We start from the raw sequence: 27,576 nt of genomic DNA, 5'->3' as shown, positions 1-27,576 counted from the left end.
TAAAACAAGAGTTGTGGGTTTTACGCATAGTATCATAAATGTTTACACAAAAAATGTAAAGTTCCACAGTTACTAGTGTAGCAAGTGCTGAATTTGCTACGCAGTTACAGCAGCGACGGATCAATTAGGTTAGCATGAGAATGATTTGTGAATAGTGTTGTGCAGAAAGAACATCGTGCGCTAAAGCTTGATTAGCTTAAGATGCGCCTGTTGTGAGTTCCTCGTGGAAACTGGCGCGTCGTCTTTTGCTCAGTTGCCTCCAAAACCTTCGATCGAGTGATTTCACCTGTACGGCGCATGAGCAAAATGGAAGTAATGTATTAAAATGAATGTAAGCTAGAGGGAAATGAGCATTGTATACCGTTTCCTTTCGGGGAGAATTCAATCGGCTCGGATCGGAATGGCACGTGGCACTATCTTCCGTACTGTCCTTCGAGGTCAAGAGTCCCGCCAGTTGATTTTCCGAGTTGCGTCGATACAAAAAGTTGAATCTGCGCAAGCAACGCATTAAACATTCTCATTAAACAAAATCACCTTTGTAACTAGCATTATATTGGATGGGACAAAGATGCTTACAGCTTACTGGTGTGTTTTGTGGTCGTATTAAAGCTAGCTACTCGTTTCAGCTGAGAAGCGTTGTGATTGAGCTGGGTCATACAGTAAACTTTCTCCCGCCTCGCCAAACGTTCCAGGTCCGACAGAGTCCTTTCTTCTGTGAAGGTAAAAAGTGTGTTTCATGCTTATTAGGCCGCAGCCGAAGAATCCAGTTTCGTAGGATGTTACCTCGATCCGCAAACCCAAAACTGCTCCAGGTAGCTGGGGCGGTAGCTTTTCGACGGTGCAGTATAGGTGTATCCATCTTTGAATTGTTTTGCTGATATGATGAGCTCATTCCGTTTTTCATAGCCTGGTTGGTCGCTGAACTGTGCGGTTCCACCGTGGTCGGTTTGCTGACCGGGGTCGATGTCGCCACCGCTTGAATGTTCATGTAGCTGCTCACACGCGTCACGATACGATTCATGATAATGTCCTTCCCATTCATCCGATGGTATGTGGAGAGGTCGCGCCCGAGAATTGCCGTCAGGTCCGGTCCAGGACTGTAGGTGAGCAGATCTTCGTCGCCGAGAATGTCGTGATTCAGTGCCAAGCGCATCTCGAGCCTTGGGCTGAGCCCGATCGGTACATTTGCCTTGTCGGCGAAACGTGCGGTATCGCTTGCACAGGGTGTCACGGTGCTCGGTAGCTGCACAGATGCATAACATCTGTCAGCAACACTCCCATAGTTTTCGTCTGGAGTGGTAGTCTTGATCGTCTCGCTCCTCTCGGGCTGCGGGGTCGATGACGGCGTCGTACTTACCGAATCGGTACCGGTGGAATCGTTTAAATCCGCATAAACCGGAGGATTTTTTTCCGAAGCTTGCCCCTGCCAATTTATCGAAAGTAAATTACCCGCTAATTATAAGATATCTACGCAATCGAACAAACGAGCGAACAAACGTTAGTAGTTGGAGCTAGATGAAACAAGATACACACACACACGCAGCCACACGCACAAAGACGCAAAATGGTTTTGCTTTTTTACACTGAGAAGTTGTTGAAAACAAAACAAAAACGTACTTGACTGACTTGAATTTGAGTTTTATTCTGACCAAACTCATACCTCACGCATTACACAGTGTTCTATACTGCATAGAAGAAAAGTGAAACGGCAAGAATAAACTAAAAATTTGCAAATTCTGCATCATTTAGCCATTAGTCAATTCGCAAAATTGAGCTGTTCTCTTGGTTCGTCTTACGTTTATGTGTTAAAAACGGGATTGGTTGTGCAATAATTGAAAAACAATTGTTACAAACGCTACTGAACACTTCATTGAACAAATACTGCCAAAAAATAATAGATGTTTTGTGTGTTTAATGTGCCTTGCGCTTGAACGCTAAAAAATACAATATCCACTACCAAAAAGAATCATGCGTATGCTTCTACATTTCAACCGTAGCGTTCAAGTACCGTAAGGGTGATCTAGTAATACCATTATAAACTGCAATAAAACCTACAAATGAAAGTGTATGCATCAAAAGTATCATGCCTGAAGATGAAAAGTGAAAGTCTAACTTATACTTAAGAAATGATTTTGTTTGCTACAAATTACAAATCGTACTACTCATATCCTACCTGGTGATCGCGACCGCTGAGTGGTTTACTGTCATCATCTGATTCCGCACTCTCACTGTCCTCTTCGAACAGTGGTTCAAGCTTTCTTCTATTTGTTTCGAAGAGTCAAACATATGCAATTCCGCAAGTATTCACAGAAATCAAACATTTTTTCAGCATGGGGTTAATGGAAGAATGAAGAAAAACCATCTATACTAACAGATCAAAGAAATTCGTACAACGACTCTCCATACTAAATCATTGCACAGTGTTTGTACTATCTATTCTTTCTCTACTTTAATCAGAATATATTGGTTCTAAACTATCTAAATTGAACAGTTTTGAGACCACCGATAAGAAAGATTATAATTTTCTATCAATCATGGACACAGTCACAGGTGAACTAGATGATCTATAATTATCTTCCTAGCGCTGGTGTCTATCTCTAGCGTCAACATACCTTGGCAAAAGTCCACGAACAGCACTTGCCGTCATCGGAGGCGCCATCAGCAATTCGTCCATCATCAGCTCAGTGTCATCGTCTCCTGTATACGACGAAGATGACTTGGTTGGGGACTGGTTTTCCATATGAAAGCAAACACATTGAGAGAAATTGAGTGGTTAGCTACTGTGCAGTAAAATAAGAATCCATATGTAGCTATTTTATGTGGAAGAAGGCTTATCATTATGTAGTCTAGGTTTACTAGACGTATGTTCATTATTTTACGACTAGTTTAGTAGTAAAATTTGTTTTTATTTAGTACTAGATTATTAGAGTTATATATTTTAAAACTCACACCTTGGGTAATTTGATATACGATAAAAACATGAAATTGAATGCACATGATTGATAAGTTCAAACAATATCCCTATGCGACAGCATCATACCCTGTGTGACAACTCGAATAATTAGAATGAGAGATCCGGTACCATCTATACAACTTACTGGTTTTCCGATCGTTAGCTGGAGTGTTCAACCCCCTCTTAACAGGCAACTAGACCTTAATCAAACTTAAATAACTTAATAAATAATAACTCTTTTGCAACACATTGTGATCTACTGGTTAGCCCAGGGGTCTCCAAACTACGGCCCTCGAGAGTTTCCAGTGCGGCCCTCGGCGCTATTGCTGTTTTAATGCTAATGCCATTTTAATGAAAATGTCTAATTATACAAGGAATAGGAAAGTTGTAATATTTTTTAACTGTTCAAATATTAATTACTGCAACAGTAGTATTACAGTAGCATTTAATACCACAAAAAGGTGAAAAAATCATCTCGAGCGCAACATCTGTGTAACTTACCCGCAAGGTACAGGGTTTTACAACAGATAGAATATGCCGAGTTCAACTTAATGAATCGCGTAAGCTTATAAGATAAACGGGGCGATTGATAGTGAAACACAACACATTTTAATGAACCGCAAACGCTGGATATGGAGTCACGGGCACAATTTCTTCCTCTTCTTCTTTTTCGGTACAACAATCTCAAGAGGTCTAGGCCTGCCATTTATGGGTTTCTGTGACTTTATTTTCCCGTAGCTGGATAGTCAATGCTACGGGAAAATTTACAATTTTAGTGCTTCGGGCGCACAATTTAGTGAATGTCAAATCCTGCCGGGCTGTTTACGTACCTGTCGGATCCAAGAGTTGAGATAAAATTTATGAAATTAATGTACTAAGTTTTACACGAGGCTTGTTTAAAATGTCGATTAAAAATTATGATGATGATATTATTGGTGATTAGTTTTCTTACTTAATTACTCTTGAATCAGCTTGTACGTAAACAGTCCGGCTGGATTTGACTTTAACTAAATAGTGCACCCGGTACCATATCCAGATCTATTCGCTGCTTCTGTATAGAACAGTTGTGCCAAAACTTACTTAAAGAAGTTACAAATTTGTCAAAACAAAAAATTATCTTAAATGTACCACAATGGTATCGCACTATTAATCTGCACAGAAAAACAAACTCCCTTCTTATTGTAAATTATATCGACCATATTTATCGTAAATATTACAACAAATGCCAGATTAGTACAAATTCATTTCTACAACAATTAGTAGAATAATCTCGGAGTAGGTTTAGTTAATGTAGCTAAATTAGGTTTTCTATAGATGTAAGTTAATTTAGTATTTGTTTTTTCTGCACGTTTTTTGTAAATGAATTTTCTCACATTATCAAGTTCAAACACTAACTATAAAAACAGAACACCTGGTTACGCTAAAGCAAAAATTGTCTCAATGCGGAAAGATTATTAATCGTACCCATTACTCTAAATTGACAATGTTATGTCACATCAAGAATTTGTACAATAAAGAAATACTTAACTAACTAACCAAATCCAGTTCTAGCGATTCAGTAAAGTTTCTTGTGGGAATATCTATCTTCATGCCTATCCTATTTGTTTGTGTTCGATAAGTTGGATTCACCATATCCTCTCTAATGTGAAGCCCTGTAATGTGTAAGTGGCCCCGCGCTATCATAGTTTTAACCAATGCGGCCGGCGGGTTGAAAAGTTTGGAGACCCCTGGGTTTGTCAATAGGCTGATGTCGAAGTCGATATTTATCCACAGATATCCGATCGAAGAAGATCGCATATTCTTAATGATCGACGAACAACCCCACCAATCTGTGACCTAACTTGCGGTGCTTGTTTGTTATTAACAATGGAAATGTTGATTATAATCTACACAAGCATAAGATCAAGCATGAATGCCATCTTCACATTTTCAGTTTTACTTTACTCAAGCCAGCTGCTGCTGCTAAACTGACTCTCGTGCTAAATTGACAGGTCTGTACAACCATTTGAAATGTTGACAAGAACCGCCAATGGTTTTATTGAACTCGTGTGTCTAAAAGCTATCCTCTATATATTGGCCGGAAGTTACTCCTCTGCAATTTGTCAGGTTAGTTAGGTTTAGATCAGTTGAATAAGATGCAAGGTGATCCTTGTTCAACCAAATTTCACAAGCTTCATGAAGTATAACGTAAAACATGTGAAAGATACAGTTATTATTACAACATAACCAAACTTACCGAATGTGTTTGTTCAATGCTTCCAAATATCTGCATATCGTCATTTTCACCACCACTGGTAGGAGTACCCCAAACTTCCTCCCCAGAAGTGGCCGACGTTTCACCTTCAATTGTTTCCTCCTCATCGCCTCCACTGCTCGCCGCATGCTGTTCACCGGGGCGCTTTTCTACGCGGGTTTTCTCCCAATCATCACCATTCGCTTCTGGCTCTTCAGTACTGTTGTCGCGACGTCCAAGATACCGATCGATGAAGGCGCGAGACTCTTCGATAAAGTTGCCCGCCCTGGTCGTCCAGTTCAGAAATGTCTGCGTATTATTGTCGTATACTTCTTTGGTAACAATTTTAATGTCTAAAGAAAGGTTAAACATATTAACAGCGGTCGTAAACTACCAAATCGCACAATACACTTACCACTTTCCGAATCTTCTTCTGAAGAATATGTCTTGTTATCGTCCGTATCCTCAGACGGAACTCGCTCCAAACTCGATATTGTTCCGTAGCGTTTCAAACCAGGATTCAATGCACGATATGGCGGTTCGGCTATTTCATCCTCTGGTGAATTATCGGGCGAATATTCATCGCTGAGGGTTCCTTCGGTCATGTGTGTCGAGTTTAAACTACTCGGGGCTAGCTGAAGTTGACTTCTTTCAATCGTTGTCCATGGCGACGGTGGCATAACCTGCCGCGTATATGTCGCATTGCCTAAAGCATCCGGTGTCGGCGGTACTACGGCAATGGTTGGCAATGCCTCGAATGGATCTATATGAACTAAAGATGCTGCTGGATTTATTTGAGCCAATCCAATCAACCCCATCAACGACCACTCGGTATCATCGTCCTCGTTATTATTATATACCACCTGGCGCTCATCACGACCACCAGTGTCTTCACCAACACGTTCCTTCAACGAATGCGGATAACCGTTCATCTTGCTGGTATCCTTTGCATGCTGAATAATTATATTTGTGGTGGTGGCTTCACAAACATTATCTAATATTTTAACCCGCTCATGCAGTAGCTCGTCGGGGCTGAGAGTACTTTTTTCGAAATCTTTTGGTGTACACTTGCAATGGCATGGTGTTTGGCACATTGTTTTATAGTTTCCGTTCGCCGACAGTTGAAGGTGTCGTTCCGACTCTCCTACCTGTTTCACATGAACATGCGATGCCTGTCTGTTACACATTGCACTCTCAGCATTCGTTATGTGGCTAGCACAATCCGCTTCCTGGGCCGCAGCTCTTCCGCGCATGGTCAATGTGCTTGACGAGGATACGCTGGACGTTGAGTTCGGGCTCTTATTGAGGCTGCTACCGGTGGTGGAGTTTGACAAGCAGCAACGATTCGACGGAGTACTGTGGCTATGCTGTACAGTTAGTGAGTTGCTACTTGGTGAATTTAGGCGGCTTTTGCAGTTTTTGTGACACTGTCGACACACAGATATTGTGTCCAATTTGTTGCTTAATGGACTTGACCTCACAGTTATCTGTGTTTAAAGAAAAGTAAAGTAGTAGTTATTGTAGAAAACACATAATTCATTCATCTGTGTTGAGCTCTATTGGCTCATAGTAAATAATTAAATAATAATTAATAAATCAAACTTCGCACCGCCAATATCACATTAGTTTTATGTCAAAGTCGAATAATTTATTCGGATAGTCACATTCGTTTTTGTTTTTAGTTACATTTTTAGTAAGCATTATCTTGGCTATGCTAAAGGAGATGTTATTTTTATTTATTTATTTTTTATTCAATAAGAACGGCCAGGCCGTATTGCTAACGAGATGTTATTTGTAATAGTATAAATTGTAAGCTGCTAATGATGTACCGCACGGCCATATAGGTAAGCCATTCAAAAACAATTACAGACCGGCTCAGAAAAACATATTGCTAACTAAACCCGGATCTGGTTCCTTTTCGAACATGAATGAAACAAATGACTATCGCTGTTGATGAATAATATATTCATTTTGTATATGAAGAAATGATAGCATAACTATGACTTCACTCTGGTTTACTCTCTTAGCTGTGTGATTAAATACATTTGTAGTAACATCTCGTTCATCCAAAAACAAAAGAAACGATTCATAACGGTGTTTCGCACAGCAAATTAATGGAGCGGTACAAGTTGTTGTTTTATACTTACTTGACTGTCGGATGTTGTGCTCTTTGAAACACTCTTATTATCATCATCATCCTCAAATGCTGAATTGTCGTCAGTTGTCGGTTGGCTCGCGGGTCCATTATTTTTGCCTACAATCCCATTACTAGTACCATTGCAATGGGAAGCGGATCTGTAAGGGCTTCCGTCAGCATCGACCAGGTTCAGTTCTTTTGAGCGATTATTCACTTGCTCTACCGACCAATCTTCTACCAATTGCTCGGGTTCGGAATCTATAGGATCGGATTCGATGATCTGTTTATTCAGCTGACCTTTCATCCATTGCGCCAAATGTAGAGCACTGCCCTGCGGTATGCCGGTTTTATTGAGCTTTCTACACTTTTCATCGATAAGCTCTTCGACTTGTTTTGGAACTCTGCTCAACCTTGACTGAAGGACGCATCGCAACAACAACAAAAACCCGTGGGCAATGTAAGATAGCGTGAACAAAATGTGTGAAAGAGAGAAAAAGAGACATAAATTAACGGAAAGGACATGCATTTAAGGTGTACATCTGAATGGAAAATAAATGCTTTTGCAAGGGTAATCAAGCTGCCATACTCTCTAAAATATATCCACTATATTATGTACTTGTGCAAAATGCTATCACACATCAAGTTGGACTTGTTCGATCGGAACCTTTAGTTCAGTACGATCAGTATTAGCTGTAGCTTTTCTAACCTTACTGTAGGGTTGTTTGACGAACCAAAATAATGAAAAGGAAAATAAAAATCAATTTCGTACGAAAAATTTAACGCTTGTTATCGTTTTATGACTAGCACAAAGGCGGTTGCTATATCTAGCGCAAAAATGCTATAATGCCCAGTTAAAATTTGTACATATACATTATGGATTTAAAGGTTTGATCACGCTCAATTTTAGCTGAGGTTTAGGCCTTATTTAAACAAATCTTCTTTTTTTTTCTTTTTGTTGTTGAATATATCAGAATCAACGAATGGTGTTCCTTAAGATTCCGCTTCCCAAGCAATACCGGACTGTTTTTTTTGTGTTGTACTCAAAATGAATTACATTTCCCACACATAGTATAATTTTTGTTTAGCTGATCAAAGCTTTGGAACGTACGTGACGTCTTTGAAGGACACAGCCTGTTGCACATGGAATGAAACTAACAAGCGTTTAATTTTTCGAACACAATTGTATTTATTATCCTCTTCATTTGCATGTAACTTTTTGTCTGTAAATGGATGTACTAGCTGATGCTGCTCAACTGCATCTACTATTTCAAAAATGTTTTGTTTTTCAATCAAAGTAAAACTGTCCCCAAATCAGAAGTGTCTGTATTTTTTCACATTTAGATTGTTCTGATAGCGTTTTGCCCTGTTTAATTCCTCTTTGCAAGCTGTACTAACCCGTGAATGCCTAGCTTAGTGATTACGATCGAGTTTTTATGGATAACATTGCACGCACATCTTGGCTTGTTGGTAAATTTGGTTTAATCTAGCTCATACAGATACACGGATGTTTGTTTAGATGGTCTTAATGGATAAAGGTGAATTGTTCGTATAACGTATTGCCTGGATCTTGTAGTGCTTAGCGCCACATTAAATCTAGTACCTTCTTAGCAGATACACACACAAACAGACATTTATCTATAAATGCCACAAACGGCTGATCAATTGCGTTAGTATACAGTGTTGTAAACACGGTTAAATTGCAATAAAGTTGAGATTGTTTCCTTTTAACTACCGAGCTTCAAATATAACGAGTGTCTATGCTGTTTACGATTGCACTAACAATCTGTACTATCAATGTAATGATTATCCTATAGATGTTTCTTAATATTTAAAATTGCTATCAAATCACTTATGGTCTTAAAATGACATAAAATGGTTAAATTACTCATCTTCCAAATCGTTCCTACAGAACGTTTGCTAGTTGCTTCCATCGAATTTGGAATAGTGATCTGAAATTTTATACTGTACGAGATGAAGCTAAAAAGCAGACGGATCAGTAAATGTAACAATAGCATGAAAACCACTAAGGATTGCAGTGGGATTTATGTTGCAAAGGGTGTAAAGATATTTCACAAAATATTTCCAAAGTACAAAATATGATAAACTCGTAAGAATCCAGAACATCTGCTTCAATCATTTGTTTGTTTATCAGCTAATGGCATCTTATGAATACATGCAATAGAGTTTTATGATACCTTAAAGAAATACATGCATAATTCCAATAAAATATATTTGTTATTAATGAATCGAAGTGAATTGGACAATCACTTTGAACATGTTTCACTTGAAAGGTAAACTAAAAACTAATCTCATAATATTTTTCACCAAGTCAACGGCCATTAAAATATGTTCCAGTACATATTATGTAACATTTCATTGTCAAACACACCTTATTGCGGCTGTAGTGTAGGAAATTGTAAAATTCACTCTAATTCACCAACAACATTTCCTCGATTCTTCACATTGATCTCTCCCATACCTGAGTTTTTATACTGTTGGAATTAAATTAGATGCAATGTCTGATGCAACATGTAGTCGGACACGTACAATCAAGCGTTAAAATTTTAACAATTAATATATACTTGCTATCGTTATTCGTTGCTTATGTAGTAATGTATATGTGGCAAGCTGCACCTGGTGATTGCTTACGGAAAACAAACATAAATGTCTACACCCATTTTTTGTACATGAAAGTCTTTTGAATCTTGAGACTCTTTTCATGATCAATCAATCATTCGAATGAAGACGGATGAAATGGACAGATACCCATAGATGGACGGCGGTACAGTTACTGTCAGACAGCTTGCACTTATTGCCTTTTATTCGCTATGATCTTTCGTAATACCCGAACCAGCGATATACCACCGATCTTCGCATAATCTATCTCGATTCGATTCACCTTGCGATCGTTGATAATAGTCGCAATACTCGCGAAAAACTAAATCATCCGCTTTTGACTACAAATCCAGCAGGTTCGGTGGGGTTGGTTGCGTGGGAAGCATACCGAACGGATCGTCATCGTCGCCGAGGAATTCTGTTTCCGTAACATCATTACCAAACGATGGATCGCAATTCACCTGATGGAAGTCGAGATCAAGCTCAAGCAAATCCCACGATCCTCCGTATCCGCTGGCTAGAAGGTATTTACTGCAATCGTTGCCTTTGCTTTTATGGTTAGTCTCAATCGGTGATACGGTGGCGCTGGGTGGAATAATCATTTCTTTAAAATCGTTCGAAAACGTATCAGACACCTTATTAGAGGACGATGGCGATACGTTCGGGGGCGGTGTCTCGGGCGTGGGAATGTAATCATCTTCCATCACCATCGAATGTGCGTCCTGATCTGATTCATCCCCGTGGTCGATAAACGATCGCCCAACGGAACTGAGACTAAACTCAACAATAGATCGCATGTTGTCACGTGAACCACGTGAAAAGCTGTGCAAAATGCGATCTCTGGTGGAAACAGAAAGGGTTCCACCTGACTGTGCCTGACTGTTCTGCAAATCCTCACTGGACACGTGTTTTGACACTACACCACCCGCAACTATATTGTTCAGATAGTTTTGATTTATCTCATCCGCTGTACATGTGGAACCATCGGATTTATGCATGCCGGCCATCCGTGCAGCCGAATCATTCGTTGCGTTATGATTTGTACCATGCTGAAGCAAAATTAATTCGGGTAACTCGGATATCGAATCCTGCACGGTTGCTAACGATCGATAACTACGACTATCTACTGTGTTACTTCGCCCGCTCAAGGTTGAGTGTTTTCTGCCACTACTTATTCCTATGCCACTTAGTACCGTTGTGGCAGCGTTGTGAAAGCTAGTATTGCTAATGTTACTATTACTATGACAATATGTTGCTAATGGTAATGAGCCTAGAGAACACACCTGTTGATTTTTGAGGTGAATGCCATCCAACGATGGTACCTTCACCGAGGATGCCGATGTAGCCGTCGCGCCGATATCGCTTATTGGTACAAACGATTGCAAAATATCCGGTGAGTCAAGTGGGCTGCTTAATGGTGTTGATCCTAGAGTTGCATTTACTAAAAAACTGCAATAGGACATTCGGTAAAAAAGGAAAACGAATAAATATTATGCTAAAACTAACGCAACAATACTATTATACTGCTTTAAAACCTGTTATTGTGTTTACAAAACAGACAAATACTCACATTTGCCTGGTTAGCAAATTTTGCCACACTGCTTTCAATTCGGTCGACGGAGCGCGAAGTACAATGTATCGTTTTTTGGAATTTTTTTTCGGTGTCCGCGATAGGTCCGGTGCACAATGTACCGTGGGACTTTCAATTTGTCTACCGTTGGGATCTATGGTGATTCGGAATTCAGTACCTGGTGGAGTAAACAAACATTAATTCAACATATCTTTGCTTCATTTATATTGTAAGAAATAAGTTAGACATTTTAATTTCAGTTTTCTTGTCCTATTCGGCAACAACATTTACAATAGCTTATGAAAACGTTCTGCATGTCTGCATGATCCTTTTTGACAAACACTGAGTTGTTAAGACCTCGCATGACAAATCTAATTGGGCGCATGGGCGACATTGTATTGGTAGCGACGCCGGTCTTCACACGACAGGTGCCGAACCAAAATCCCGTCCGTCCTAATCACCCGTATCCGGCTGCGTGGTAAAAATTAAGTATAGTAAGTCAGAAAATGGCAGACATGTCCTAGATGGTCGTTACGACAAGAAAAAGAAGATGACCAGCCCGGTCGTCTTAGAGTACGCAAGCATTATTTGGTTAATTTTTCATGGTAACCAAATCGTAATTGTACACAATACTCCAGAAACAAGTTGGTCATGTGAAAATCGGTGCCGTCAAATACACCACCGAGCGGCCCCTTATAGAACCCTTTCCAGTTTAAAATAGTTTTCGAAACGTCGCTATTCTTATGCAGAATGTTAATTTCAGCACTATCCGTAGGCTCCATCAAATCTCCTACCCATGTTCGTATTTCGCAATTTACTATTTTCACCGTCATATTCACTTCGGGAAGAAGTGCTTTAATAACAATATCAGGTTGGGGAAAAAGAAATCCAATTCTTTGCGTGCATTTCATGATTTTATCACCATCCTGTTGAATAAATAGTTGCCATTTTAAAGATAGTTTCATGATGCCTCTCTCACGCGGTCTTGGTCTTATTGGTCTAAGGTCACGGTGGTCTTATTGGTGTAAAACTCAAGCATTCAATTTTTTATAAACTTAGTTTGATCTTAACTTTTTATCACTTAGAAATTTTTAGAATGTGATAAAAAGGTGATAACCGCGTGATAACCAGGCCCGGACTATAACGTTGATCATTAAAACTTCCCACACAATCTCCCTAAGGCGTGTCTCTACATACATTTCGGGCCTGGCATTATCCAGGGCCTCGCCTCTTTTTTTCTCCCATTCTGGCCCTTTTCCGGTCAATCGCTAGCTTCAAAAAGTCTAGTAACGTCTAGTACAGTCTAGAAAGACTGTAAAGATCTGAATTTAGCGTTTGGCGTTTTAGAAACAACTCATAACAAATGGTTGGTTCCCTTCAACAAATGGTTCCCTTCCAGTCTCCCAAATTCACCAAATTCCAGGCCGAATTCACGGTACAGCTTTGCCGTTGCCGTCCTGGTAATAATGTACTTGTAATATACTAGTACGCATACTAATCTTTATAATAAGAAAAACTGAATTCACGAACACAACCATACATTTGTACTATAAAAGGTGTTCCAGCATCTGCAGGAGATCATTCTCGATCGTGAATGAGTAAACGTAAGATCCCTAGACCACCACACTGGTTTGAACATCGTTTGAGCTGCTTCAATGCGCTTTGACCATATTAGCTTTGGTAAAATATTGTCATATTTGACTAGTTTCTCGATTTCATCACTTTTGAAAACGGTTTAACAGATCGATGGAAATTCAATCTATTATGGTTATTCATTATTCCATTATGTCCATCCACAATCTACGATCCCTGAATTGCGTTTTCGACTATATTAAACAAAAATTGTAAAATGTACCAAATGTACTCCTTGTTAATTTTCATTTTGTAACGCCTTCTGCTTCTTTTCTTGGCATAACTAGGACCCACTAATTTTACCCCACGAAACCCGGTAGACAGTGCTTACTGCGGAGTATTGTTCCCTATTTTTGGATCGCTCCTGTAGTGTGAACAACTGGTCGTCCCGTGGTGAATCTGGTAACGCCGTAAACGTAAACGCCGAATGAATTGTCCAAAAACCAATATGGTTTTTTTAAAATTAAAATGTCCTTCAGAAAGAGCACAACTTTGACCATTTTGAATTTTGGAAATATTGGTCGCCAAAGTAATTACCGAAAAACATGCAGTTTTTCCCCAACCTAATATTTCAGGTAGAGATTAAAATGAGCCGTGAAGTGTGGACGTGTCTTTACTATCGTACTACATAACAATGCTACCTATAACTTACCTTTTTTGCGAATGTTAAAACAGGAATCAGTTATTGTAGATAGTGCTATCGGTTCCTCGGTGATAAACAGCACACGGTCTCGGCTCACTTTAGCAAACAACAGGATGTCACTAAACAGCAGTGTCCAGTAAGGTTTTATAGAGCGTCCCTCAACACGTGACAGATCTCCACCTGAGCAATAAAGATAAACATTTAGCCACCCAATCATATACCAGCTCTACCATCGAGACGCACCAAAAATCCACTGCCGTCCATGCGATGCCAACTGAAATGGTTTGCATTTCGTGAACACCATTCGTGCCTCGAGATCCTGTAACGTTAAAAGTGGACGCCCTTCGCCGATCGGCTCCATAAGTCCTCCGCCAACGGTTATTTCACGGTACGCAGCCTGCAATGGTGTGTAGCCGCATGATTTTACACCCTCTAGCCATTTCGCACACAACTTACCTGCAATTCGCTTATGATACTGCTGAAATTATTATGTTCTTCGCTATCTACACGACAATGGGACGCTATCATTTGCACTAATTTCAAAATTTCCCTAAAATGCTGAAGCGGTCGATGTATGAATGTAGTTAGATCTGGACGTTTCCTTGGTACCGGTGGCTCCGTAATGAATTTCATAAAATCACAGTTCGAATTTCTTGACTTGTTGACCTACAGAGAAAAAAGTAAGGGCCATGCAGTAATGTATAATGCTGGTTCGCAAAAGATTTATTTACAATTTATTTACACCTCAAACTTACCAACACACAATCAGCTTTCTTCAGTCCATTGCAATACTTCCTGTAAGCTGCACAAAGTGCTGTGCTTTTCGATAAATAAACGCGGGAAGCAAAATGGATTTGTGGTTCGGTTTCGTCCTGAATTATTTGCTCCAGAATATCTTCCGATATTCGCGATAGCTGATGAGACGACACATTAAGGCCAGATATTTAATAGTTAGTAATGCCATTAGATATCAAACTGTAAGCTAAACCAACCTCGTCAATGTTTTGGAACAGGATTTTGTGATCGTTCGGTGAGATTAAGTCTTTTCGTTCGCGTAGCGGATTGACAAATCGCTCGATACCAAAATTGATGGCGTTAATAAAATGCTGTTCACGGCTAATCAGCTGATAGAGGAACTTGCGGCGATGATCGTCAGGAAATTGTTGAACAATTGACTGTAAAGAATAGAACCACCATTTGGAACGTTACATGAGTATGATAAGCTGCCAAGTGACCAATTTATGGCAACTTTGATGTCGTTGTGCCCTTTGATACTAGTTGATACTATTAAACACAATAACTGAGCTATTCGTATGTTGAGATATTTTAACTATCAAATGCAACATTATTTCAACTCTATGCCACCACAGCAATCAACGACATCCAACTAACTTTTAAATTAAATTTCTAATGTCTGTAGAGCCAATTAAACAACTAAGTACAACTATTGCAAAAAGTAAATTTTACTTCCATTAATTTTTGTGTAAAGGCGTAGTATCGTAACGGAACGATATATATAAAATATTAGTGTAAAGTTGAAAATGTCAAGTGTAATTGGTAGTAATGTGAAATTCTACAATTTATTCAAAAAACTTCAAACCGGAAATCTCCTGTACGAAAACGCAGTTACTAACTAGTTCGGTTTGCTTAACCTTTTTTTTTCTTACTACTCTATTTACGTATTCGTTCAGTTTTCTTGTGAACCTACAAACGACCCTTTTGTAAGCGATACAAAAAATGCCGCGATTGTACACTTGTGATGCCATTGCCTTCATTTCATGCACATAATAGAACATTTGTTAGGTACGAAATTTTCAACAATACAGAAAGCTACAGTTTTCATATAAAAGGCCGAGAAGATGTTTTGTGAGTTACTCAGTACAAACACAATTTGTTTCCTTATACCCGAAGACCGTTACTTCCGACGCAGCCACATATCGGATCAAACGAACGGACTTAGGAAACATGCGACTAACTTTGACATTCATCTTGCTGGGAATTTTAGTTCCTCTACGAGCAGAACCGCAACTGAGCGGCGGATTGCTTGGAACTGGCGTGGGTGCTAACCCCGGGTTGCTGGGAACTGGTTTGCTATCAGCTGGAACCACAAGTGGATTGCTAGGATCAGGACTAGGCGCTACCAACGGTGTTCTGAACACAGGATTGTTGGGAACCGCTACCACAAATGGAGTGCTAGGATCGGGACTTGGCGCCACCAACGGAGTTCTCGGTACTGGATTACTCGGAACCGCAACCACGAATGGGCTATTGGGATCCGGACTGGGTGCTACCAACGGTGTTCTGAACACAGGATTGCTGGGAACCGCTACCACAAATGGAGTGCTAGGATCGGGACTTGGTGCCACCAACGGAGTTCTTGGTACTGGATTACTCGGAACCGCAACCACGAATGGGCTATTGGGATCCGGACTTGGTGCTACCAACGGTGTTCTGAACACAGGATTGCTCGGAACCGCTACTACGAACGGATTGTTGGGTACTGGACTAGGTACAACCGGTGGTGTTCTCGGTACTGGTTTGCTAGGTTCGGGAACCGGAACTACCAGTGGATTATTAGGTACTGGAATTGGCACTACTGGTGGTCTTCTTGGTACTGGTATTCTCGGTGTAGGTGGTGGTGCTACCACCACCACTGTTGCTGCTACAACAGCTGCGACCACGACCACCGCCGCTTCTGCCACGACCACGGTCGCTCCTGCCACGACAACGGCCGCTCCCACCACGACCACGGCCGCTCCTACCACGATCACGGCCGCTCCTACTACGACCACGGCCGCTCCTACCACGATCACGGCCGCTCCTACCACGACCACGGCCGCTCCTACCACGACCACGGCTGCTCCTACCACGACCACGGTCGCTCCTACCACGATCACGGCCGCTCCTACCACGACCACAGTTCTACCAATTACGACCATTGCACCGATTACGACGACCATTGCTCCAACTACAACTACCAGCGCACCAGCAACCACAGTTACATCTGCTCCAACAGGAACTGTGACATTCAACATTAATGGAAGTACGTGTTAAAATACTATTGTAACCATCTTACAGTTTGAATTGAACGTCGATCTTTCTCCAATAGGTATCATCAGCATAGCTGCTGGAGATCAGGCAACTATCAATGCCATCAATGCTGTCTTGGCAAGTTCATCGACCACCGTTGCAATGACCACAACTACCACCGCTGCACCATCATCTGGAAGCACAGTGTCGTTTAATATTGGCGGATGTAAGCATCCTACAACTTCAATATCTTTCTCACAGCAGATTTGTAACAAAGTGTTCCTTATGTCTTTTCCCAGCGATCATTACTGTTAACGCTGCTGACACTGCTACGATTACAGCGATCATTCAAACCCTTAACAGTGGAACCACTACTACCGCGGCTACGACGACAACTACTGCCGCCTCCGTGATTCCTGTGACAACAACTACTGCCGCTTCCGTGGTTCCTGTGACAACTACGAAAACAACAACTACTGCAGCATCAGTTACAACGTCTAGAACCACAGCTGCTCTTACGACGGCTAGTAACTCTGCATCATCAGGTGCTTCCAATACTGGTGCCGCTACCACAACTGCTCCGAATGCTGGTTCAATGTCCATTTCAATTATTATCAACATAAATGGCCAGTTCGTATTGATCACCTCAACTAGTCAGAGCCTTTTGCAAGTGACACAGCAAATCATGCAACAAATAGCAACCCCAACCACCACATCCACAACTGTGCAGACTCCGGTCAATCCAGTGCAGCGGACACCGGCGCCTCCATCCAACAATGGTGTAGGTCGCCCCGGTGGCTGCATGAGACGTCGCCATTCATCGGAGGAATTCAGAGGTCACCGTGGATTCCATGGTGGATTTGGCATTGGTATTGGAATTCGTGGACCGCTCGGAGGAGGAATTCAGGCTGGAATCGGAGCCGGTGTAGGAGGATTTGGCAGACATCATGGCGGAATCGGGGCAGGGCTGCGTGTGCAGGGACCTCTGGGAGGCGGTTTCCAAGCCGGTTTCGGTACTGGAATTCGTACCGGTGGCCACAGACATGGGTAAACTGCGACATGTGAAACATTACTAATCTACCATTCACTATTTTCCTTACTCGTACTACCAAACTGCAATAAACGAATCCATGCCAAGGAACGGTGATGAATAAGGTTCAAAAACCAAAAAACCAATCTTTTTTGATGTGTCAAACAAGTGTCTAGAAACCCAACGAACTAAAGACGCCACTCTACAAGGAATATAAAGAGATCTTAAGAATGTAAGAGGAAGTGGTAGAGTTTGAGGATAAAAATAACCCAAAAATATTCTGATCGTGTATGGAGCTCTTCTGCTGAATATACTAAAAAGGGTGAAGATACAGACTCCATTGGACTGTTTTGTTTTGACATTCGGGATTATTGCCATCAGCTGTATTATTACTCTGTACTGCATTATACTCCAACCACCGTAAGAACCACCACCTCGTTAAAGCATTCAGTATCCATGGAGAATCATAAATTTTAAATGAAGGTGATACCACTTGTAGCCTTGCTACCAAATGTGCGCAAATGTGGTATTCAGACAGGTGATTGCCGCTTTAAAGTTTTCAAAATTTCATCCTCTTCTTCATCGACACAACAGCCTCAAGAGGTCCAGGCTTGCCATTTCTGGCTTTCTGTGACGTTATTTACCTGCAGCCGGATAGTCAGCCCTGCGTACGAGGGATTGGTCCGGATGGGATTTGGGACCGGTCCTGTCGTGTGACGACTGGCGCCGTTACCAATACACCACCAGACCGCCCAAAATTGGATCTGTCCTGCATAAAAATATCAACACCGGCAATAACATTGCGCTGAAGTGTGGGTTTTCAATCGGTCATGTTACAACGTGACCTCTTTCTAGGCCATCTACATTGACATAACTGACGTTGACGCATAACTGTGAGGGGACAAAATGACTCCTGTCGCAAGCTGCGATTGCTGAATGGTTGAAGCTACTGGTAGTTAAGGAGCAAATGCGAAACTAACTGAAACACTGAACACATATTATAACTAACTAACGAAATAATGTGTGAAAATCATACACCTACAAAATGTGTTTAAATAAAAATAACATTCATTGCTTATGTAACAGTTTTGTATTTTATTTTCAGCGTTAATTAAAAAAAGGATAATTTAATTTTCAGAAACTAATAAATACTAAACTAAATTGACCTAAAACAGAACAAACATAAATTATGCTAGAAAAAAAAAAACAAAACTTAAAAACACCTTAAACATGATCCGTTATGAAAGTGTACGTTTTGAAATTTTTGCTTTTATCGCCATTGTTTTAAATCCACAATCATACAACCTCAGTCATACGGGTTCACCACCGGAGCCGAGTGAAACCAAGCGCGATTCATCGTTCATTCTCTTAAACTGAAAATATTGTTAGGGACCGAGCACTACTGATCAGACATAACTAACCGCTGGAATAAACTTAATTTCTATCCTAATCCTTGATATCGTTGGGTTTTATGTATCGATTATTTCACATGGTTCATTACCATTGGCTATCAGTTGTTGATGAAGCTGATCCGGATCGAATAGATTACGTAGCCGATGTTATACTTCTGATGATGTGTTAGGTAAGGTTGATAGTAAAAACTGAAAGGTGTTTTTTCCGATAATAACCGGTGGCCTTTCAAACAGTGGAAAATATAAAACAGAATATCTTTCGATGGATCCTAACTATTATCAGCGCATTTGTTCCTCCTACTACCATTACTACTGCTCCATTGGCTTTGGTTCACCATCGGTTTTGTGCTTTTATCCTAAAGGTTATGTTAATTTTAATAAGAATATCCGTATAAAAAAAAAAAAACAAACGACTAATTACACGGTAATTTTGATTAATTTTTCATCTAAAGCTTATCGGTGTTTACACCAACGAAAAAACCAAATCGATGCCCTTCTACGCTAATCGCTTTGCGGATCCCGAGCACAATGTCGACCGTTTATTAGGCACACCGTTCTCTTCGCACGTGTTGGATGTCCAAACCGAACAAACCAGCGGGCGTTATCTAATTATTGCAATTTTCCACAAATATCAGTCATTTCGAAACCGATGGTGAACCCGATCTGATCATCTTTTTTACTCTGTGATTCCGTAAAGATCGATAGTAAAACAAAAAATCGTAAATTCACTGAATAAGCTAATGAAGCGTGATTACAGCTAAACACGCATATGCCCCAGTACCACATTTACAACTGTACACCTAAAATCAATAACAATCAAGCCATTAGTACAACCATGGGTGGCAGGCTCACAAAATTATTAGCTTTGGCAGCTCAGCTCTTGTGCCACTGTATACGTTATTTGTGATACTACGCAACCGTGAGGCAGATAACAAGGTACACAAAAACATTGTGTAGGAGAGCAGTGTCCTTAACTTATGAAGCGTATTTTTCCAACATTTTCTGAAGACACGTATCTTGTATGCAACGCGCGTTATTCACTTAATCCTATTGCAATCTTAAATCTTAATCCTTACGGATCCAATTGATGTCAGGGTGTTTTCTACTCGCAACATATCCATTAAACGTTGGCAGTGATTGTGTTAATCCGTCTATCTAAATGCTTTTGCATGTGTGTTGTAATTGAACCTTTCTTTGATAGAGTTTTCTGTTTTACAGTGGAAACATCATCAAACGGTCAGATTATAACCTTTGGATATGATCTGGTCCAAAGAAAGAGCGTTCGCGATAAGATCTACACGAGAACACCTTTACCTACCTCTTTACTAAAAGTGACCTGTGGTAGATGAAGTTTTCGCTTGGCGGTTTCAATCGAAATATTCGAACACGCGGTGGATGATCGAGCCACGCCAAATGGAGACGGGGATGTTCTCGCGAATGGTTCACTTTCATCCGGTTGCGCTAGAACACCACCACCGGCAGACACGTTGAGCAAAGTGATGTTTCCCGTGCTGTTCGTGATGCCACCAAGATTCGAGCTGAGCGTTTGTCCAGCGGACAAGTTGCGCAAACCATTGGTTCGATTTTGCAGCTGTAGTCCACCTGTCGACTGTGGTCGACGAAAAATCTCTAACAGCAGCGAATTGCCTTGTGTTCGAATCAGGTTTAGCACGTCCTGTTCGGGCATCGTAACCACATTGTGCTTATCGACGAACACCACATAATCACCGGGCAAAATGCCTGCTCGATCCGCCGACAGACCCGTTTCAACCTTTTCCACTCGGGGCGGATGAGTCCATACGATGGAAAATCCAAAACCTCGATCGCCCGTTCGCGCCAACCGCTTCGTAATGGTAAATGGTGTCCGACCGGACGATGTTGCTCCTGTCATTGGTTTGAGCGGACCACTAACGGCACTGACCGAGCTACGGCGAGGAGTGGCCGGTGTTGTCTGGCTCCCTCCGCCACCGGTGCCGATCGTCTGTGAGGCGTCGGGAGACGGATCAAGTTCCAGGAAACGCAGAAACAAATTCTCATCTGCATCACGCTGGTGGATGGCTTTCTTACTGAGGCTAATTTGTTCTCCGCCAGCATTGCCAATCGTTCCACCAGTTGCTCCGGCAGCCAGAGACACAGTTGTAGAGGTAACTGTGCTGGTTGCCTTTGCGCTACTGCTGTCTTCAGCGTTCATTAGTTCCTCCATGCTGGATTGTGAGTTTTCACACATTGTTTCTAGTATGGGTGTAGTAGGATTCGTCAGACAGGATTGCGGCTGCAGTCGGTATGTTCCATTAATGCCCTGTGACAACGAAAACATTTAATTAGCATCAAGGGCAACAGTAGCAGTGAACAGACATATTAAATGATCACTTACCGGTGCAGTAACATGTTTTATTGGGAATGACATACATCCTAAAAACTCACTACGCCTGTAATATTAAAGAGAGAGAAAAACATAATTAATTAATTTATATCACAACGTGACGATTGGTGTATGTATACTGTTTGTATATTAGGTCAATGTATATTAGTTCTTTGCGTTCATTGTTGCGCATTGGTTTTACTTTCTATAGTACTCCCCATAATCTACATATTATTCACAATTTATGTCATTTATTTACTTTTGATTTGGTCTTGACCTTGCAATGGCACGCTGGTGAAAGTACGTCATCGATATTTTACCGAAATAACACGCGCTACGAAATAAGAGCACAAATATAAGTAAAAATCATCTGTTCCATTAGTGTGATGTAGAGTCAAACAACTTACTCTAGCTTTGTATTGCTTAATGATTGTTATAATTTGCATTTGCATCGTTTGCAACAATAATACTAACGATTTCATGTATCATGGGAAATACTACTGCTATTTAATTGAAGTATGTATAGTCTATATCCGAGATACATGCATAATGCGTTCCACAGATCCGCTAATCTCGAATTTCCGCGTATCTTGAGTTTTCCTCAAAACATTGTTTGTATGTCGTATCAAGGGATCGAATTATTATATCCACGTTACGAAACACATTCAAAATATTAATATTTGTTCGATAATTATGAACGTATTTATTATAATAAAAATTTTTTATGTTTTTGATGACTGGGATTATTTATTAAACATGCTGATTCGAAAATCAATTTTACATACAAAAACCTGCGAAATGTCAGATTCATAAAATCCACGTATCTCTGTATCCGCGTAAGTCGAGAACCACGTAACTTGGGTATTGGCTGTATCCAAATGAATAGGATGTTTTCAAACAATAATTTTGATATCATTTATATAACACTTTTTTGTTGATAGAACATTACGAAACATTGTTTGCACTTGTTTATAGTTGCTCTACATAATGTTTAATGAAGCATTTTTTGCCAACTTTCTACCGTGTAGTGTTGACAAGCTATCGGCAAGAGAATTCAGACCCATAATTGAGAGATGGAATGAGTAGGGCAATGAAATTAGAGCGCCTATTGAAAGCAATATATTTGCATGATGGCTTTGAAGCTTTCATTTAATTGGCACCGGTTCAAATTGTCTACGAAGCCTTCCAAGCATATGTGGGCAGTTGGTAGCTCGGCACGAAACATGCAGTCAGGCTGGGGTAATTCTCCAAAGGCTGAATGAAACATTATTCGAGCCACCGGTAGCATTGCCGGTAGCTGACGTGTTGAAAGGTCACAGCATTTTGTATGCTTTGCTATGGTTTAGATATTTCTGAAGGATGTGAAAAGCGTCTAGTCTTGAGAGAGGTCAGAGTTGTACCAAATTTTAAATAGCTGTCTAATATACCATATCATAACCGAAATTCCAAAGCCATACAGCTCAAATTGTTGGTTAAGAAAATGAACTCTATTATTTGACCCAGTCTTCTATTGTGAAAAAAGTAAATGAAGAAAGAAGAAAGAAGAAAATGAATCATTTCATTTTGGTAAAATGCTTTAAAGCATCTTAAATTTGAAACTCGTTGACTTCATAGCTGTAGATTAAAAGTTTAATATTGCATATTGTCATTTTAATATTGAACGTTTTTCTGTGAAACAACATCAAACCAACAATTAATTATCAATTTCGTTGTTTGTAAATGAAATTATTTTTCAATGCATCACTCATCGCTTCGTAGATGAAAGAACGTGGAATGCTCTAGGTTATTTACAATACTTTTTTTATATCATTTGAAAGTTTGTTTGGTTTTTTTCGATAGATGTTGACAATCGTGATTATGATTCGATTCGTTTTGTTCACATTTAGCAATTTTAAGTTGAAAATCCGCCTTCGTTCACTTAGAAGTATTGTTCAAAATGCGGGAAATGAGTTCTGCTGAAGCATTCCTTTTCACAGTAGGCCGAAGATCAACTTACACTTTTCATTTACTAATTATTACTGTTTGTTTTATATGTTATTGATTACTACGCCACTATGCCCGAATATTCACAGTCCCTGGTCTACTTTTCCTCTGACGATTACATAAAATGAGGTTTTTCTATATCCGTTGGAGTAGCTATACATGCTTACACTTACACATTCGCACTTTACCACCGTGAAACATGCGGGTCACCAAAGCGCAAGCGCCTTTTAAAATTTAGTATAATTGATGCTCTTATCGTGGCAGCTCTAATTGTTCCATACATTTTTATTTGTTTCAACCTTGCACAATAAAACCAAGACGAGGAAGATTGTTCCTCTCGTTGTTCTACAGTTCATTTTGGTGGACTTGCTTTCTTAGTGGACGGATACTTGCTTATCATTCTGCATAAATGATTGCAGCAATGTGAAGCAGAGTAACAAGTTCATATTTTGGTCGCACTTCCACTCGTACTATGTCATGGTGTCGCAGTATTCCAGTATATTGTTACACTGTTGCTGCATATGCCTTGTCGTCTTGTCTTGCAGGGAAAGTTGATTTTTTCTAATACTTTCGAAACACACAGAGCTGACAGTACTGCTTAACACATTCGCAAGAGCTCCACCAGGAAGATCTGCATTCAAACACATAAAATATAACGTTTTCCACACATCGATAATGTAGCACAACCAATTTTGCTGCGTTTGGCGAACAAATTTTGTTAAGCCTTCCGTTTTTGCACGCTCGCACCTGCACACATACTATCACAACCATTATCATGGAACATCCTTATTATGAGCCCCCATCCCCTCCCTCTCCTGATACTGTTTTGTGCACAAATTACTTTATTCCATGCCCGGATGCTGTTGGTTTCTCACCTAAACGTTAGAAATACTGCACTATTTTCAACTGAATATCATACTACTGCAATGCAACCGAAACCAGTTTCATGTGAAACGGTCTTTGGAAAACCACTAGTCGATAGGTCCCTGGTATTATTGGGCGGAGAGATCACACCAAAAACAGTCTGGAATGTACCCGGGAGCTGAATTTGAACTGTGTTCGTATGCACGGCCTGCCGCATAAGCAACAGCGACAGCGAGTGTGAAAGCCCGAAAACTAGGACCACGCATCCCGTAACTCCGTATACTGCAAGTGGACACATGCGCAAAAGTGCAACCAGCTGAGAGTCGAGAGAGCGATGGGCTGTGAGAGATTTTGCCGACATTTGTGTACTGTGCCAGCGGCAAACTTGACGTCGTTCGACCGTTCTGCAATCATTCGTTTATTGGTAACCAGTCGTTCTGGATCGTTGCGAATGGTGAAATTGTATTCTACAATGCTCATCCCACGTTACACTTACTTATATTCCCGGTCTCGATGCCACACGGCTAGCTGTACGCGACGCTCGTCGTTTGGGTGAATTTCGAAATGGAAGCGCTGGTCGTAGCAGGGATTGCTTGAGTTCCGGTGCACAGTGGTCCGTTGAAAGCCTACATCCGTGTGAGGCGCTCCAAGATTGATCAATGCCACCTTGACATACGCATTAATAGCATTGCTGCCACCCGTACTGCTAGTGGAAGTGTTCCGTTGCAGGTCTTTACAACGAAGAACTGTGAAAGAAACCAGAGGCATGCGGAAATGTTATACCCTGTAGCAATGATCATGTGTGCCATAAGCGCACCCATGCCAAGTGAATACGGTTCGTTTTAGAACACTAAAACGGCGTCAACGATGCCATACCATACACCACTCACCGTGTACGTGCAATCGCCGATCCTGCTCAAGATAGACGCTAAGCTCCAGTGTACCGCGCATCGCACCAGCACCGATTGACGATCCGGTCAACGTGCTCGTTCTGGAGCAGCGCGAATTCGTCGACGATGCCACTGATCGTCGCTTTTCGATCGAATCCTCACTGGGCGTCGGGGAGAAGGTCAAACATTTTCGACTTTTTTCGATCGATCCTCCGGTCGGTGTCGAGGTGCCTTGCAAATCGATGGACCGTATGTCGGGTGTTGCGTTGGCCGACATCATTTGTTGGGACGGATTTTCCGCTCCCAATCGCAGGTGATCCTCGCGTACAGGAGTTTGCATCACATTGAGCTGGCTGAGTTTCGACTGATTGCAGTGCATGTGGGGCGTTTCTGGACTGCCCGCCTGGCAATCGTCCAGCGTAAGTTCATACCCCTGTGTGCCCTGCTTTGCGCTATTGCAGACAGCTTCAAGCTTGTGCTTTCTTCGGACCGCTTTCTGGCGGCGCAGGTGGCACGCAGCATCTAGCGGACTAGCGGCAACGTATTTGTGCAGTGATTGACGCACATAATCAATCTTGGCCGTGTGTTTGGCAGCCATGCAATGCTGATCCTGCTTGGAATCAGGAGTTTTCACCTCCCGTTCGTTGATGTGGCTTGCCGTTTCTTCCAGTATTATCGTTGTTTCTCCTTCCTGCCGAAACAACCGCGGAGCGCACCGGAGTCCGAGGTATAAGTCAGCCGCAGGATCATCTGCAGGCGTGTAGGTGGGCGAAGATCCTTTCGATTGCTTTGATTTGACACTCAACGATCGTTTTGGACGTGGTGTTGTCCATCTGCTGTCCTTCTTGGCGCTCTCCAGTATGGCGTCGATCATCTTATCGAGCGTGAGATCGCCCATTTCTGACGAGTTTAGAGACAGCTCGGAATCTTCCATGATTTCTATTGACGATGGCGGTGGTGGTGGCGGTGCTGGCTGCGGCAAACTGTTGACCGTCTTGCCCACGGCAAGGGGTCGTTTGAAGTTGATTTTATTAAAGCGTAATTCGGACAGGCGCGACGACAACGGAGTCAAACATGGGTTCAACTTGTCCTCGGTAGGATGGCAAGGTAGATCCTCAACGAGCGGCAGTGGTTTCGTGAACGTTTTAATCCGTTTCGCAGACGGCTCCTGTTCATCCGCTGGGAAGTAACGACCCGGTTTGTCGAATTCAGTCAATCCCAGCCCACGAAGCGCTAAGAACGGAACATCCTTCACGCCACAAGGAGAATACTCAATGTCGAACGTGGGCAGTGTTGTAGCGTACGTTTCACGAACACTCTCCAAGTGCTCTTTTCGCTTCAGGCCTGACGACAAGGGCGAAACGGCTAGTGTTCGTTTGCGACTCTGAGGCGTAGTGTTTGACAGGCGACAGGGCGTAGTGTTCGGAGTGATGTTACTAACATCACGCAAAGCCATAGAGTACGGTGAACCAGCGCTCCGTCCCATCGCAGGATGCGGCGTCGAGGTAATGCATTGATTTTCCTTATCATAGTTCGCGCAAACTTCACGGATAGGTCCTCCCAGTGATCGACGAACTTTCCTGTTTCTCGATCTACCATTCACAGTACTGTCCGTGTTGACGGTGGCCAAGCGCTCACTTAACGCTCCCAAAGAACGTCTCGCGTGTTGTCGCTGCTGCAATAACAATTTGTCCTGTGGGAGCACATTTTTTGCGTTGGCTTCCGAACGCTTTGTAACCGTCCACTTTAACATTTTGATCTGAAATGAAACCTGCGGATGTGTACAAAGAAAAAATAGTTATTAATTACAGGTCAACTTTTCATTGAAGACACGGCAAGCAAAGCAATCGTACGCACGGAAGTCGTCAACCTGTCGCAACCATGGGAAATTCTACATCAACTCTCGTTTCACATTGCTTTACACACACACACACATATTAAAGTACCCTTATGACATGCACTGCCCATCGGGCCAATTAAAGCAAGCAACACAGTGCATCGTAACATTACGAAGTCAAGGATGACATCTTGATAAGGGCAAAAAAACAACGGACATGTAAAAAATCATCTCTTGATTTCCCGACTAGTTTGCTACGGGTTTGTGCATTTGAGCTTAATATTCTTACTTCCTGCCTGGACAGGATATGAACAACTTCAATCCACTTCCAGAAGGGGCATTGAAATGCTACAGTAACTTGAAATGCCTGTGCACTGGGAGGCA

At 41.5% G+C, this 27,576-nt stretch overlaps 2 protein-coding genes across 2 annotated transcripts; one reads left to right on the top strand and one right to left on the bottom strand.

Annotated features, from left to right (window-relative positions):
- Positions 1–196: 196 nt before the first annotated feature.
- LOC128714053 (uncharacterized) lies at positions 197–27,108 on the bottom strand. The gene is made up of 20 exons (XM_053808931.1): positions 25,356–27,108; positions 24,962–25,211; positions 21,631–21,685; positions 20,575–21,555; positions 14,777–14,959; positions 14,540–14,698; positions 14,241–14,450; positions 14,028–14,181; positions 13,794–13,964; positions 11,510–11,687; positions 11,223–11,388; positions 7,334–7,738; positions 5,602–6,673; positions 5,190–5,539; positions 2,613–2,728; positions 2,174–2,261; positions 784–1,423; positions 577–712; positions 362–491; positions 197–286 (listed from the first exon to the last, which is right to left on the bottom strand). The coding sequence occupies exons 1-20, from the start codon at positions 27,106–27,108 to the stop codon at positions 197–199; spliced, it is 7,287 nt and encodes a 2,428-aa protein (XP_053664906.1).
- On the top strand, positions 15,750–17,865 carry LOC128714054 (putative per-hexamer repeat protein 5). Its single transcript, XM_053808932.1, has 3 exons — positions 15,750–16,827; positions 16,894–17,040; positions 17,114–17,865. The coding sequence occupies exons 1-3, from the start codon at positions 15,750–15,752 to the stop codon at positions 17,863–17,865; spliced, it is 1,977 nt and encodes a 658-aa protein (XP_053664907.1).
- Positions 27,109–27,576: the final 468 nt, after the last annotated feature.

Source organism: Anopheles marshallii, chromosome 3 (genome assembly GCF_943734725.1).
Source record: "Anopheles marshallii chromosome 3, idAnoMarsDA_429_01, whole genome shotgun sequence".
Classification (NCBI taxonomy): Eukaryota; Metazoa; Arthropoda; class Insecta; order Diptera; family Culicidae; genus Anopheles; species Anopheles marshallii.
Note: the sequence above shows the minus strand (reverse complement) of the source record. Positions and strands in the feature narration are given on the sequence as shown.

What these genes read in the sequence shown, in the direction of transcription:
- LOC128714053 (XM_053808931.1), bottom strand. Translation starts at nt 27,108, where the DNA reads ATGTTAAAGTGGACGGTTACAAAGCGTTCGGAAGCCAACGCAAAAAAT. An exon ending in TCGGCGATTGCACGTACACG is followed by an intron (nt 25,212 to 25,355) that starts GTGAGTGGTGTA and finishes TTTCTTTCACAG; the next exon opens with TTCTTCGTTGTAAAGACCTG. An exon ending in GCACAACATCCGACAGTCAA is followed by an intron (nt 6,674 to 7,333) that starts GTAAGTATAAAA and finishes CTTTAAACACAG; the next exon opens with ATAACTGTGAGGTCAAGTCC.
- LOC128714054 (XM_053808932.1), top strand. Translation starts at nt 15,750, where the DNA reads ATGCGACTAACTTTGACATTCATCTTGCTGGGAATTTTAGTTCCTCTA. An exon ending in GACATTCAACATTAATGGAA is followed by an intron (nt 16,828 to 16,893) that starts GTACGTGTTAAA and finishes TTTCTCCAATAG; the next exon opens with GTATCATCAGCATAGCTGCT. An exon ending in GTCGTTTAATATTGGCGGAT is followed by an intron (nt 17,041 to 17,113) that starts GTAAGCATCCTA and finishes GTCTTTTCCCAG; the next exon opens with CGATCATTACTGTTAACGCT.